Source organism: Branchiostoma lanceolatum, chromosome 1 (assembly GCF_035083965.1).
Source record: "Branchiostoma lanceolatum isolate klBraLanc5 chromosome 1, klBraLanc5.hap2, whole genome shotgun sequence".
NCBI lineage: Eukaryota > Metazoa > Chordata > Leptocardii > Amphioxiformes > Branchiostomatidae > Branchiostoma > Branchiostoma lanceolatum.
The window spans coordinates 44450920-44464870 of NC_089722.1; the positions used below are offsets into that span (position 1 = coordinate 44450920).

Here is a 13951-nt window from a genome sequence, read left to right on the forward strand (position 1 = left end):
ACTTAACGGACCTTTGTGTTTTAAGACATGGCGGGGTGCGAGCTCCTCCCAGAGGCAGCAGTCACGCGTGTCGGTTCCCTTCCGACCGCGGCCGAACCGGCGGGCTTCTGGAGCGGTGTGGCGGTGTGGGTGGACAAGCCGCATGTCGTGAACCGCAGACTGACCGGTGCGAAGGAAGTGGCCAGAATCTGGACCGGTCCTGCCGTCATCAGCTCAATGCTACAGAACACCAGGTGGGGCATTGCCCTATTGTATCACTGGCTTCTTTTCATTTCATTCAATCTTGCAGTTTTAGTCGACGCTTGATCAGCTTAAATGTCTTAATGGCTCTGTAACCTCCACACACTTACCTCAGGGTCTTTTTTGCGGGGAAGTCAGAAGAAAGCCTGCAGAAGAAATTGGGAGAACTGAAGATGGAAGGAAGGAATGAAGCAGAGGGAGACGATTTGGAGCTGATCGTCAGGGACCTGTTACCACGACAACTGGAGAGGGCAAAGGTCGTCAGGGAAATTATTGTTTTGGGTGAGAAAAATATCATATTACATATTCTTCTTGTACAAAGTAATCATCGTCATGCCATAATACTTCTCAACATCAACAGCTCTATCTGATTCATCCACCTTGGCAGTATGGGTAGAGTCGGAAAGTCTGTTTTGAATGTTGTTACTGTACATGTGGATCACCCCCTGTTATTGTTGTTGTGTTTGTTGTTGTTATTGTTGCTGTAGACCACCCCTGCACCACTGCTTGGTTCATCCCCCTGGGTACCAGCGGACATTATTGTTGTTGTTGTTATTGTTGTTGTTGTTGCTGTAGACCACCCCCGCACCACTGCTTGGTTCATCCCCCTGGGTACCAGCGGACATGGTGACACGGAAAGTGAGCTGAGCTACAAGTCCTACCGATTTGTCTACGCCGAAGACATCAGCCGAACTGGAAAAACGTATGTCACCGTCTCTCATTAGCGATCTGAGGTTGCTAACTTAAAGGTTTGTGTGGCTCTGACTCATTCAAGCTCTTCCTGCAGGGCCTAAAGACAACTTAAATCTTTACCCAGTTAGTTTGAATTGCCACCTTTTATGAAAAACTGTTAAAAGCCTGAGCTGTCTGTTTTGCTGCAGTATTGCACTAGACATCCTGAGCCGACCAGGGAGCGCTGCTGCACACAGTCCTGAGGATGATGGGAACTGCAGCCCAGGGGGCTCTGCTGCACACAGTCCTGAGGATGATGGGAACTGCAGCCCAGGGGGCGCTGCTGCACACAGTCCTGAGGATGATGGGAACTGCAGCCCAGGGGGCGCCGCTGCACACAGTCCTGAGGATGATGGGATCTGCAGCCCAGGGGGCGCTGCTGTACACAGTCCTGAGGATGATGGGAACTGCAGCCCAGGGGGCGCTGCTGTACACAGTCCTGAGGATGATGGGAACTGCAGCCCAGGGGGCGCTGCTGCACACAGTCCTGAGGATGATGGGAACTGCAGCCCAGGTGGCGCTGCTGCACACAGTCCTGAGGATGATGGGAACTGCAGCCCAGGTGGCGCTGCTGCACACAGTCCTGAGGATGATGGGAACTGCAGCCCAGGGGGCGCTGCTGCACACAGTCCTGAGGATGATGGGAACTGCAGCCCAGGGGGCGCTGCTGTACACAGTCCTAAAGATGATGGAAACTGCAGCCCAGGGGGCGCTGCTGCACACAGTCCTGAGGATGATGGGAACTGCAGCCCAGGTGGCGCTGCTGCACACAGTCCTGAGGATGATGGAATCTGCAGCCCAACTACAAAGTTAGTTTATTACTTATTTCAGTGGTAAAGCTGAGAAGGTTTTGAATGCAGTTGTTATGTAACAGATGGTTCTCTGTTCTACTAATCTATTAACTTCGTGAACCACTAATCGGTGGCAGCCACATAGAGTTTCCTAATTTTCCCCAGATTCTGTCTGTGTTGTGCTTATGCCTGTGTTGTACCTCCCCACAGATGGCTGTGTGAGCTTGCTGTGCTTACTGATGTTTTGTTTATCTCCACAGATGGCTGTGTGAGCTTGCTGTGCTTACTGATGTTTTGTTTATCCCCACAGCTGGCTGTGTGAGCTTGCTGTACTTACTGATGTTTTTGTTATCCCCACAGATGGCTGTGTGAGCTTGCTGTACTTACTGATGTTTTGTTTATCCCCACAGATGGCTGTGAGAGCTTGCTGTACTTACTGATGTTTTGTTTATCCCCACAGATGGCTGTGAGAGCTTGCTGTACTTACTAATGTTTTGTTTATCCCCACAGATGGCTGTGTGAGCTTGCTGTGCTTACTGATGTTTTGTTTATCCCCATAGATGGCTGTGTGAGCTTGCTGTGCTTACTGATGTTTTGTTTATCCCCATAGATGGCTGTGAGAGCTTGCTGTGCTTACTAATGTTTTGTTTATCCCCATAGATGGCTGTGTGAGCTTGCTGTACTTACTGATGTTTTGTTTATCCCCATAGATGGCTGTGTGAGCTTGCTGTACTTACTGATGTTTTGTTTATCCCCATAGATGGCTGTGTGAGCTTGCTGTACTTACTGATGTTTTGTTTATCCCCACAGATGGCTGTGTGAGCTTGCTGTTCTTACTGATGTTTTGTTTATCCCCATAGATGGCTGTGAGAGCTTGCTGTGCTTACTGATGTTTTGTTAATCTCCACAGATGGTTGTGTGAGCTTGCTGTACTTACTGATGTTTTGTTTATCCCCATAGATGGCTGTGTGAGCTTGCTGTGCTTACTGATGTTTTGTTTATCCCCATAGATGGCTGTGTGAGCTTGCTGTACTTACTGATGTTTTGTTTATCCCCACAGATGGCTGTGTGAGCTTGCTGTGCTTACTGATGTTTTGTTTATCCCCACAGATGGCTGTGTGAGCTTGCTGTGCTTACTGATGTTTTGTTTATCCCCACAGATGGCTGTGTGAGCTTGCTGTACTTACTGATGTTTTGTTTATCCCCACAGATGACTGTGTGAGCTTGCTGTGCTTACTGATGTTTTTGTTATCCCCACAGGTTGCTGTGTGAGCTTGCTGTACTTACTGATGTTTTTGTTATCCCCACAGATGGCTGTGTGAGCTTGCTGTACTTACTGATGTTTTGTTTATCCCCATAGATGGCTGTGTGAGCTTGCTGTACTTACTGATGTTTTGTTTATCCCCACAGATGGCTGTGTGAGCTTGCTGTGCTTACTGATGTTTTGTTTATCCCCACAGATGGCTGTGTGAGCTTGCTGTGCTTACTGATGTTTTGTTTATCCCCACAGATGTCTGTGTGAGCTTGCTGTGCTTACTGATGTTTTTGTTATCCCCACAGGTTGCTGTGTGAGCTTGCTGTACTTACTGATGTTTTTGTTATCCCCACAGATGGCTGTGTGAGCTTGCTGTGCTTACTGATGTTTTGTTTATCCCCACAGATGGCTGTGTGAGCTTGCTGTACTTACTGATGTTTTGTTTATCCCCACAGATGGCTGTGTGAGCTTGCTGTGCTTACTGATGTTTTGTTTATCCCCACAGATGGCTGTGTGAGCTTGCTGTGCTTACTGATGTTTTGTTTATCCCCACAGATGGCTGTGTGAGCTTGCTGTGCTTACTGATGTTTTGTTTATCCCCACAGATGGCTGTGTGAGCTTGCTGTGCTTACTGATGTTTTGTTTATCCCCACAGATGGCTGTGTGAGCTTGCTGTGCTTACTGATGTTTTGTTTATCCCCACAGATGGCTGTGTGAGCTTGCTGTACTTACTGATGTTTTGTTTATCCCCACAGATGGCTGTGTGAGCTTGCTGTGCTTACTGATGTTTTGTTTATCCCCACAGATGGCTGTGTGAGCTTGCTGTGCTTACTGATGTTTTGTTTATCCCCACAGATGGCTGTGTGAGCTTGCTGTACTTACTGATGTTTTGTTTATCCCCACAGATGGCTGTGAGAGCTTGCTGTGCTTACTGATGTTTTGTTTATCCCCACAGATGGCTTTGTGAGCTTGCTGTACTTACTGATGTTTTGTTTATCCCCACAGATGGCTGTGTGAGCTTGCTGTACTTACTGATGTTTTGTTTATCCCCACAGATGGCTGTGTGAGCTTGCTGTGCTTACTGATGTTTTGTTTATCCCCACAGGTTGCTGTGTGAGCTTGCTGTACTTACTGATGTTTTTGTTATCCCCACAGATGGCTGTGTGAGCTTGCTGTACTTACTGATGTTTTGTTTATCCCCACAGATGGCTGTGTGAGCTTGCTGTGCTTACTGATGTTTTGTTTATCCCCACAGATGGCTTTGTGAGCTTGCTGTACTTACTGATGTTTTGTTTATCCCCATAGATGGCTGTGTGACCATCTGCTCCCAAAGGTAGCGAAGTGGTCCGAGCAGACGGCAGGCCCGGGCAGGAGGCGGGTTCAGGCCCTCGTGCCGCTGGACCGCTACAACGTGCTGTACCAGCAGCTGAAGAGGAGACACGGGAGGAGGATGGTGCAGATCTGGCCTGACGTCACCACCACGGATCCAGAGAAGTTTGTGTATGAGGACATCGCCATAGCAACGTATCTCCTGGTAACCTGCTTACACTATCTTTTTGAGAGCTTTTCCGTTCTGTATTTTTGTAAAATAACAATTATATAACGTTGCCTTGAAAGTTAATCATTGTCAGTAAAACCCATTTTTGATCCAAGTTGAACTGTAGTTTACAGTAATTTTTGTTGCTCATTCCTTAACTGGAGATACCGAAGTTGGTTAGTCCTGAGAATAGGGGTAAGTGCAAATTGTTTGTTGTAGGAACTTCAGTTCAAGCTTGCTCCAGAATGAGTTCTGCTGTCTGTGCATTTCAAACTTGGTTTCGAATGAGTTCTGCCTTTAATGTTCAATCTGTGTGCTGCACTTCAATCTTCAATCTGTGTGCTGATGTGGGAGGAAGAGAGAGGCAGAATGAGTTCTGTTCTGAAATGTTTGATTTCTGTGCAGAATGTGTTCTGTTCTGTATTGTTTGATTTCTGTGCAGAATGAGTTCTGTTCTGTAATGTTTGATTTCTGTGCAGAATGAGTTCTGTTCTGTATTGTTTGATTTCTGTGCAGAATGAGTTCTGTTCTGTAATGTTTGATTTCTGTGCAGAATGAGTTCTGTTCTGTATTGTTTGATTTCTGTGCAGAATGAGTTCTGTTCTGTAATGTTTGATTTCTGTGCAGAATGAGTTCTGTTCTGTAATGTTTGATTTCTGTGCAGAATGAGTTCTGTTCTGCAATGTTTGATATCTGTGCAGAATGAGTTCTGTTCTGCAATATTTGATTTCTGTGCAGAATGAGTTCTGTTCTGTAATGTTTGATTTCTGTGCAGAATGAGTTCTGTTCTGTAATGTTTGATTTCTGTGCAGAATGAGTTCTGTTCTGTAATGTTTGATTTCTGTGCAGAATGAGTTCTGTTCTGTAATGTTTGATTTCTGTGCAGAAAGAGTTCTGTTCTGTAATGTTCTATTTTTGTGCAGAATGAGTTCTGTTCTGTAATGAGTTCTGTTCTGTAATGTTCGATTTCTGTGTAGAAGGAGTTCTGTTCTGTAATGTTTGATATCTGTGCAGAATGAGTTCTGTTCTGTAATGTTTGATTTCTGTGCAGAAAGAGTTCTGTTCTGTATTGTTTGATTTCTGTGCAGAATGAGTTCTGTTCTGTAATGTTTGATTTCTGTGCAGAATGAGTTCTGTTCTGTAATGTTTGATTTCTGTGCAGAATGAGTTCTGTTCTGTATTGTTTGATTTCTGTGCAGAATGAGTTCTGTTCTGTAATGTTTGATTTCTGTGCAGAATGAGTTCTGTTCTGTATTGTTTGATTTCTGTGCAGAATGAGTTCTGTTCTGTAATGTTTGATTTCTGTGCAGAATGAGTTCTGTTCTGTAATGTTTGATTTCTGTGCAGAATGAGTTCTGTTCTGCAATGTTTGATATCTGTGCAGAATGAGTTCTGTTCTGCAATATTTGATTTCTGTGCAGAATGAGTTCTGTTCTGTAATGTTTGATTTCTGTGCAGAATGAGTTCTGTTCTGTAATGTTTGATTTCTGTGCAGAATGAGTTCTGTTCTGTAATGTTTGATTTCTGTGCAGAATGAGTTCTGTTCTGTAATGTTTGATTTCTGTGCAGAAAGAGTTCTGTTCTGTAATGTTCTATTTTTGTGCAGAATGAGTTCTGTTCTGTAATTAGTTCTGTTCTGTAATGTTCGATTTCTGTGTAGAAGGAGTTCTGTTCTGTAATGTTTGATATCTGTGCAGAATGAGTTCTGTTCTGTAATGTTTGATTTCTGTGCAGAAAGAGTTCTGTTCTGTATTGTTTGATTTCTGTGCAGAATGAGTTCTGTTCTGTAATGTTTGATTTCTGTGCAGAATGAGTTCTGTTCTGTAATGTTTGATTTCTGTGCAGAATGAGTTCTGTTCTGTAATGTTTGATTTGTGTGCAGAATGAGTTCTGTTCTGTAATGTTTGATTCGTGTGCTGCACTTCAGCTGCTGTGGGAGGAGGAGAGAGGCAGGCTGGGGCTGGGGGAGAAACAGTCGTTTGTTGACCTGGGCTGCGGCAATGGGCTGCTGGTCCACATCCTGGCGCAGGAAGGGGTGAGAAATCCTTACTTTGTCTCAGGTTAAGCAAAGAAATTATGCTTCTTGGCAAATGTGTAGTTCTTGGCACATTGGTGCCAAATCCCCGTGTCCTCATCAGTGTCAGACACACTTTAGACAATAGCCGGGAGGCGCGGTGGGCTTCACCGGTAAGTCAGGAAAGCTGTGTGGAGTGCCTTTCCCAAGGGCACAACATCGAGGCATGTCAGAAGATCAAACCCAGGACCTCTTGGTTCTGAGCCACACGCCATAACCATTATGCAACACGGTTTTACTCACTTTGTCTCAGGACACACCAATTTACCGTCCTTTTTCTTTAAAATCTGAAAAAGGATGGTAAATTGGAGTGCCGATATTGAGTCAGAGAGGAAGTCTGTACTTTTGAGTCTTCTGGGTGATACAGTCAGGTTCAAGTTCTTCTTCCAACCCTGGCTTTTGGAAATAACATGACATGACATGACATGACATGACATGACATAACATATTGAAATTGACTTGACTTAAATGTGATTTTGGTTCCCTAAATGTTACAGCATCCAGGTAAGGGGATAGATGTGAGGAAACGCACGACGTGGGACATCTACGGACAGGACACTGTCTTACAGGTACATGTAACCAACTTACTCATGTCTGCCTGTAACCAACTTACTCATGTCTGCCTGTAACCAACTTACTCATGTCTGCCTGTAACCAACTTACTCATGCATGTCTGCCTGTTGTTGTAGCCATATTAATTGGTTACCGATGAGTTGATATAAGATTTGGTATTGATAGAAGATTTTGATGAGTCAAGTTTTTGAGGAGATAGATTATTTAGGAGTTAAGCTGTTGATGAGTAAGGTTATTACTGTGTTAAGTTATTGATGCATTGAGTTATTGATGTATTTCGTTGCTGATTAGTTAAGATATTGTTGAATTAGGTTATTGATGAATTAGGTTATTGATGACTTTGGTTATTGATAAGCTATTGTTAAGTTATTGCTGACCTAAGTTATTGTTGAGTTAAGTTGTTGATGACCTATTGTAAGTTATTGATGTGATAAGTTATTGATCTTGTTCAACAGGAAGAGCCAATCACACCATCTGACAACTGCCTGTTTCCTGACTATGATTGGCTGATTGGTAACCATAGTGATGAGCTGACTCCATGGATACCGGTCATCGCTGCTAGGTCAGGTTTCATATATATAACTATGACATCGTAACTACGTAACTATGACATCGTCATAACTATGACATCATCATAACTATGACATCATCATAGCTATGACATCATTGTAACTATGACATCTTCATTAACTATGACATCATCATAACTATGAAGTCATCATAACAGTCCTGAGATTTCAGAATAAAGGCAGCATTTTTTGGCCCATCTTATTTTTCGCATGCTTGCATCAGTTTTGGGGTGCCCAGAAGCTGTCATCCATATTGTTTTATGTCAACCCAAACTGAATACCCCCTCCCCCTGTGTAGAAGTAGTGGAGAACCCCCCTCCCCCTGTGTAGAAGTAGTGTAGACCCCCTCCCCCTGTGTAGAAGTAATGGAGACCCCCTCCCCCTGTGTAGAAGTAGTGAAGACCCCCTCCCCCTGTGTCAAAGTAGTGTAGACCCCCTCCCCCTGTGTAGAAGTAGTGTAGACCCCCTCCCCCTGTGTCAAAGTAGTGTAGACACCCTCCAACCCCTGTGTAGAAGTAGTGAAGACCCCCCTCCCCCTGTGTAGAAGTAGTGGAGACACCCCCTCCCCCTGTGTAGAAGTAGTGTAGACACCCTCCAACCCCTGTGTAGAAGTAGTGGAGACCCCCTCCCCCTGTGTAGAAGTAGTGGAGACCCCCCTCCCCCTGTGTAGAAGTAGTGGAGACCCCCCCACCCCCTGTGTAGAAGTAGTGGAGACACCCCCCTCCCCCTGTGTAGAAGTGGTGGAGACACCCCCTCCTGTGTAGAAGTAGTGGAGACCCCCTCCCCCTGTGTAGAAGTAGTGGAGACACCCCTCCCCCTGTGTAGAAGTAGTGGAGACCCCCCCCCCTCCTGTGTAGAAGTAGTGTAGACCCCCTCCCCCTGTGTAGAAGTAGTGGAGACACCCCCTCCCCCTGTGTAGAAGTAGTGGAGACACCCCCCTCCCCCTGTGTAGAAGTGGTGGAGACCCCCTCCCCCTGTGTAGAAGTGGTGGAGACACCCTCCCCCTGTGTAGAATATATATGTGTACCCCCAGATCCTCCCACAGCTGTCGGTACTTTGTCCTTCCCTGCTGATATGGAGTATATATCTCTGATGAACATGTATGTTATTTGTATATATATATATATGTGTGTGTGTACCCCCAGATCCTCCCACAGCTGTCGGTACTTTGTGCTGCCCTGCTGCCCGTACGACTTCCACGGCAGGTTTGCGCGGACGAACACGGCCGACAGCCACTACAGGAACTACCTGGACTACGTCTGCTCCGTTGGGCGGGCCTGCGGGTTCATCGTGGAGGAGGACAGCCTCAGGATCCCGTCTACCAGGAGGGTCAGGAACAACTTTCCCTCTCCATTCAGTAACCTATGCACCAACCACTAGCACGGTCCATTCAGTAAAATGCTTGTGATATGCTGTCTCTGCATTGCAGATCTGCCATGTTGGCCGGACCAAGATTTACCCTGATGTGTTGCTGATGTTCATGCGTTGCTGATGTTTATGCGTTGCTGATGTTTATGCGTTGCTGATGTTCATGTGTTGCTGATGTTCATGTGTTGCTGATGTTCATGTGTTGCTGATGTTCATGTGTTGCAGATCTGCCATGTTGGCCGGACCAAGATTTACCCTGATGTGTTGCTGATGTTCATGCGTTGCTGATGTTCATGTGTTGCTGATGTTCATGTGTTGCTGATGTTCATGTGTTGCTGATGTTCATGTGTTGCAGATCTGCCATGTTGGCCGGACCAGGATTTACCCTGATGTGTTGCTGATGTTTATGTGTTGCTGATGTTCATGTGTTGCTGATGTTTATGTGTTGCTGATGTTCATGTGTTGCAGATCTGCCATGTGGGTCGGACCAGGATTTACCCTGAAGAAGAAACAGACAAAATCGACCAGCAGATCCGGGACTTCATCAGCAGCCGCCCGAGGGAGCAGCCCAAAAACCCGCCAAAGTCTCAAACAGAAGTTATAGCAACAGAATGTCTACAAGAGAGAAGAAACGTGTTTAGTGATGACCCCTCTGCAGACTCCAAACTGACTACTGACCAGAGCAGGTCAAAGGTTGGGACGGCAGGAAGTGGCAGTGCATTGTGGGATGCTGGGTTCCAGCCCCGGGCGAGGGTGGAGGCGGTGCGGAACTGCAACCGTCTGGAGGAGGCGCTGAAGGACAGGATCGTCAACACCGTCGGCCTGGCGCTGCTAAACCAAGGGAACCATGGCAACAACAAACAAACAAGCAAACAAGCAACAGTGGCATGTCAAAATGTCAATGATGGAGCTTTTGAAGATCAAATGGAACATGCCGCAGCTCCAGGCAACAGGTCCTGGAACAAAGGAGGTAAAGCTGTCTTACTGCTCCTCAAGATTCCTTATATTCCTACTGTCCCTCAAGGACTTATATCAGTTTTTACCCATTTTCCCTCCAGGTTCCTTGCAGATGTTCTTTTTTTCCTATTTTCCCCAAGGTCCCTCACACAAGTTTTTATTTTTCCCCAAGGTCCCTTATGCATGTTCTTATTTTCCTTTCTGTACTTATTCTTCCCCAAGGGTCCTTAAAGATGTTCTCCAAGGTTCCTTGTGGATGTTCTTGTTTGTTTTCCCCAGGTTCCTTGCAGATGTCTGAAGTGGTGTCCATGTTTGAGAAGGAGACTCTCCAGAAGCTGAAGTGTGAATGTGGCGGCATCAAGACTCTCCTGAAGAACAAGAACCAAGTCTTTATCCGTGGGTGTCTTTCTTAGTCTCAACTTACTGCAGAGTTTTGGAAATGTCAGGGTCAAATAGAAGGGTTTTCTTGTGTTAACCCCTGAAGGAGTAACGAGTATAAAGTACGGTCGACTCGTTCCTCAGCTGGCCGACACCTTTCACACTGCAGTCGTCCCTCAGTAAGACCTCTGGAGCCCCATAGTTCCCGGTCTGTGGTAACAGGCCGAATAAAAGTTCTGAAGGGGAACTCTGTGGTTCCAGATGCCTTACTGACGGCCGACTGGGGTATGCAAGATGTTGGTTAGCTGAGGAATGAATCCACTATACTCTATATTCTAAAGGAGTAAGCCAGGTTATACTGATCGAAGGGAAATAGTGAAGGCTTTGAGTTTCAAAAAGTCATGGGAGTTTTCCAAACAGTGTGTTGTTTTATGCTTAATTTTGTGCATCTAAACTTCATGTTAAGGTTTGCTGTAACAACCCAAAAAAGCTTGTGTAACTGGGTGCATTTATTTTGTTGCAGTAAGAGGTGACAGTGTCAGGCTACGTGATTGGTCACTGGAGGAGGCAGAAGCTGGAAAAACTGCCATATCCACCAATAAGAAGAGGGGTAAGAAGAAGAAGAAGACAGACAGGGAGCTTCGTGTGAAGACCAGTCTGTGCTGGTTTTATCTGCACCATCCCGACGGCTGCCCGAAACCCGCGGACAACTGCTACTACGCACACGGACCGGCTGAACTGAGACACAAACCATAGGACTGCTACTACGCACACGGACCGGCTGAACTGAGACACAAACCATAGGACTGCTACTACGCACATGGACAAGCCGAACTGAGACACAAACCATAGGACTGCTACTACGCACACGGACCGGCCGAACTGAGACACAAACCATAGGACTGCTACTACGCACACGGACCGGCCGAACTGAGACACAAACCATAGGACTGCTACTACGCACACGAACCGGCCGAACTGAGACACAAACCATAGGACTGCTACTACGCACACGGACCGGCCGAACTGAGACACAAACCATAGGACTGTTACTACGCACACGGACCGGCCGAACTGAGACACAAACCATAGGACTGTTACTATGGACACAGACGGGCACAGAGTACATGACTGTTACTATGGTCACAGACGGGCACAGAGTACATGACTGTTACTATGGTCACAAACAGGCACAGAGTACATGACTGTTACTATGGACACAGACAGGCACAGACTACATGACTGTTACTATGGACACAGACGGGCACAGAGTACATGACTGTTACTATGGACACAGACGGGCACAGAGTACATGACTGTTACTATGGTCACAGACGGGCACAGAGTACATGACTGTTACTATGGTCACAAACAGGCACAGAGTACATGACTGTTACTATGGACACAGACGGGCACAGACTACATGACTGTTACTATGGACACAGACAGGCACAGAGTACATGACTGTTACTATGGACACAGACGGGCACAGAGTACATGACTGTTACTATGGTCACAGACGGGCACAGAGTACATGACTGTTACTATGGACACAGACGGGCACAGAGTACATGACTGTTACTATGGACACAGACAGGCACAGAGTACATGACTGTTACTATGGACACAGACAGGCACAGACTACATGACTGTTACTAAGGTCACAAACAGGCACAGAGTACATGACTGTTACTATGGACACAGACAGGCACAGAGTACATGACTGTTACTATGGTCACAAACAGGCACAGAGTACATGACTGTTACTATGGTCACAAACAGGCACAAGCCAGAAAGTCTGAACTATCATCAATTTAAATCTCATTTGTGTCAGCGTGAAATAGTTCTGCAAGACATTAGGTTCTAATTTGATTTTCATTTTGATCAGATTACGAATAGGTTTTAGATAAATTTTGTAGTGATATTATTTTCTCATATCAACCAGCTACATAATCTGTATCAGTAGCTTGTTTTCACCATTTGTTATTTGGGAAGATGTATAGTCTATAGACAATCGTTGGGATTTTCCTGTGGCGAGAAATCAGCAGATGTGGTCCTAGATAACAGCGTCTGTCTGTCCTCATTACTCGATTCATGATTTTTCTGGTTCAATCTTTAGCGGTTAAGCATAGATGTAAATTGCATATCTGTTTTTTTATCTCCTATAATCACATGTAATAAGTCATTCCACAACACTGAGAAGTTTGAAGCAATTCAAATACTTCACTGTTCTGTATTAGTATCACTAAAGAACCCCCCCCCCATAGGTTTTTATAACGGACACCTTTCTCAGACTGTGTGAAAGACGATGCAATTCAGCATTTGTATACATGACCCACATGGCTGCCATTTGGATTTTAGTTGAATATGAAGACACAGCTGGGCTATCATGTTTCTTGACTATTTATCATTATTATTGGAGGAGGGAGGGGGGTAACTCCATTATTATTGGAGGAGGGAGGGGGGTAACTCCATTATTATTGGAGGAGGGAGGGGGGTAACTCCATTATTATTGGAGGAGGGAGGGGGGTAACTCCATTATCATTGGAGGAGGGAGGGGGGTAACTCCATTATTATTGGAGGAGGGAGGGGGGTAACTCCATTATTATTGGAGGAGGGAGGGGGTAACTCCATTATCATTGGAGGAGGGAGGGGGTAACTCCATTATCATTGGAGGAGGGAGGGGGTAACTCCATTATTATTGGAGGAGGGAGGGGGTAACTCCATTATCATTAAAGGAGGGAGGGGGGTAACTCCATTATCATTGGAGGAGGGAGCGGGGTAACTCCATTATTATTGGAGGAGGGAGGGGGGTAACTCCATTATTATTGGAGGAGGGAGGGGGATAACTCCATTATTATTGTAGGAGGATTAGGGTTAGGGTTAGAGTTAGGGGTACAGTCAAAATGCCAAATCCTGGCCAAAACTGAGCCATGGCGGAAGGATACCCAATACTCAACCTTATCACTACCTTCGGTCTTATCACTGGCGTAGTGATTTTTGTTCTCGGGTCATGGCTCGGGTTAAAGTTAGGGCTCGGGTTAGGGCTGAGGTTTGGGCTAGGGTTAGGGTTAGGGGTACAGTCAAAATGCCAAATCCTGGCCAAAACTGAGCCATGGCGGAAGGATACCCAATACTCAACCTTATCACTACCTTCGGTCTTATCACTGGCGTAGTGATTTTTGTTCTCGGGTCATGGCTCGGGTTAAAGTTAGGGCTCGGGTTAGGGCTGAGGTTTGGGCTAGGGTTAGGGTTAGGGGTACAGTCAAAATGCCAAATCCTGGCCAAAACTGAGCCATGGCGGAAGGATACCCAATACTCAACCTTATCACTACCTTCGGTCTTATCACTGCTAGGGTTAGGGTTAGGGGTACAGTCAAAATGCCAAATCCTGGCCAAAACTGAGCCATGGCGGAAGGATACCCAATACTCAACCTTATCACTACCTTCGGTCTTATCACTGGCGTAGTGATTTTT

General features: G+C 45.8%; 1 protein-coding gene across 1 annotated transcript; it reads left to right on the forward strand.

The window, feature by feature from the left end:
* The first annotated feature begins 27 nt into the window (after positions 1-27).
* LOC136425094 (probable tRNA (uracil-O(2)-)-methyltransferase) lies at positions 28-12693 on the forward strand. Its single transcript, XM_066413887.1, has 12 exons — positions 28-233; positions 356-522; positions 817-943; positions 1122-1781; positions 4324-4552; positions 6483-6590; positions 7127-7198; positions 7658-7764; positions 8917-9100; positions 9608-10109; positions 10376-10492; positions 10998-12693. The coding sequence occupies exons 1-12, from the start codon at positions 28-30 to the stop codon at positions 11228-11230; spliced, it is 2712 nt and encodes a 903-aa protein (XP_066269984.1). The 3' UTR covers positions 11231-12693.
* Positions 12694-13951: the final 1258 nt, after the last annotated feature.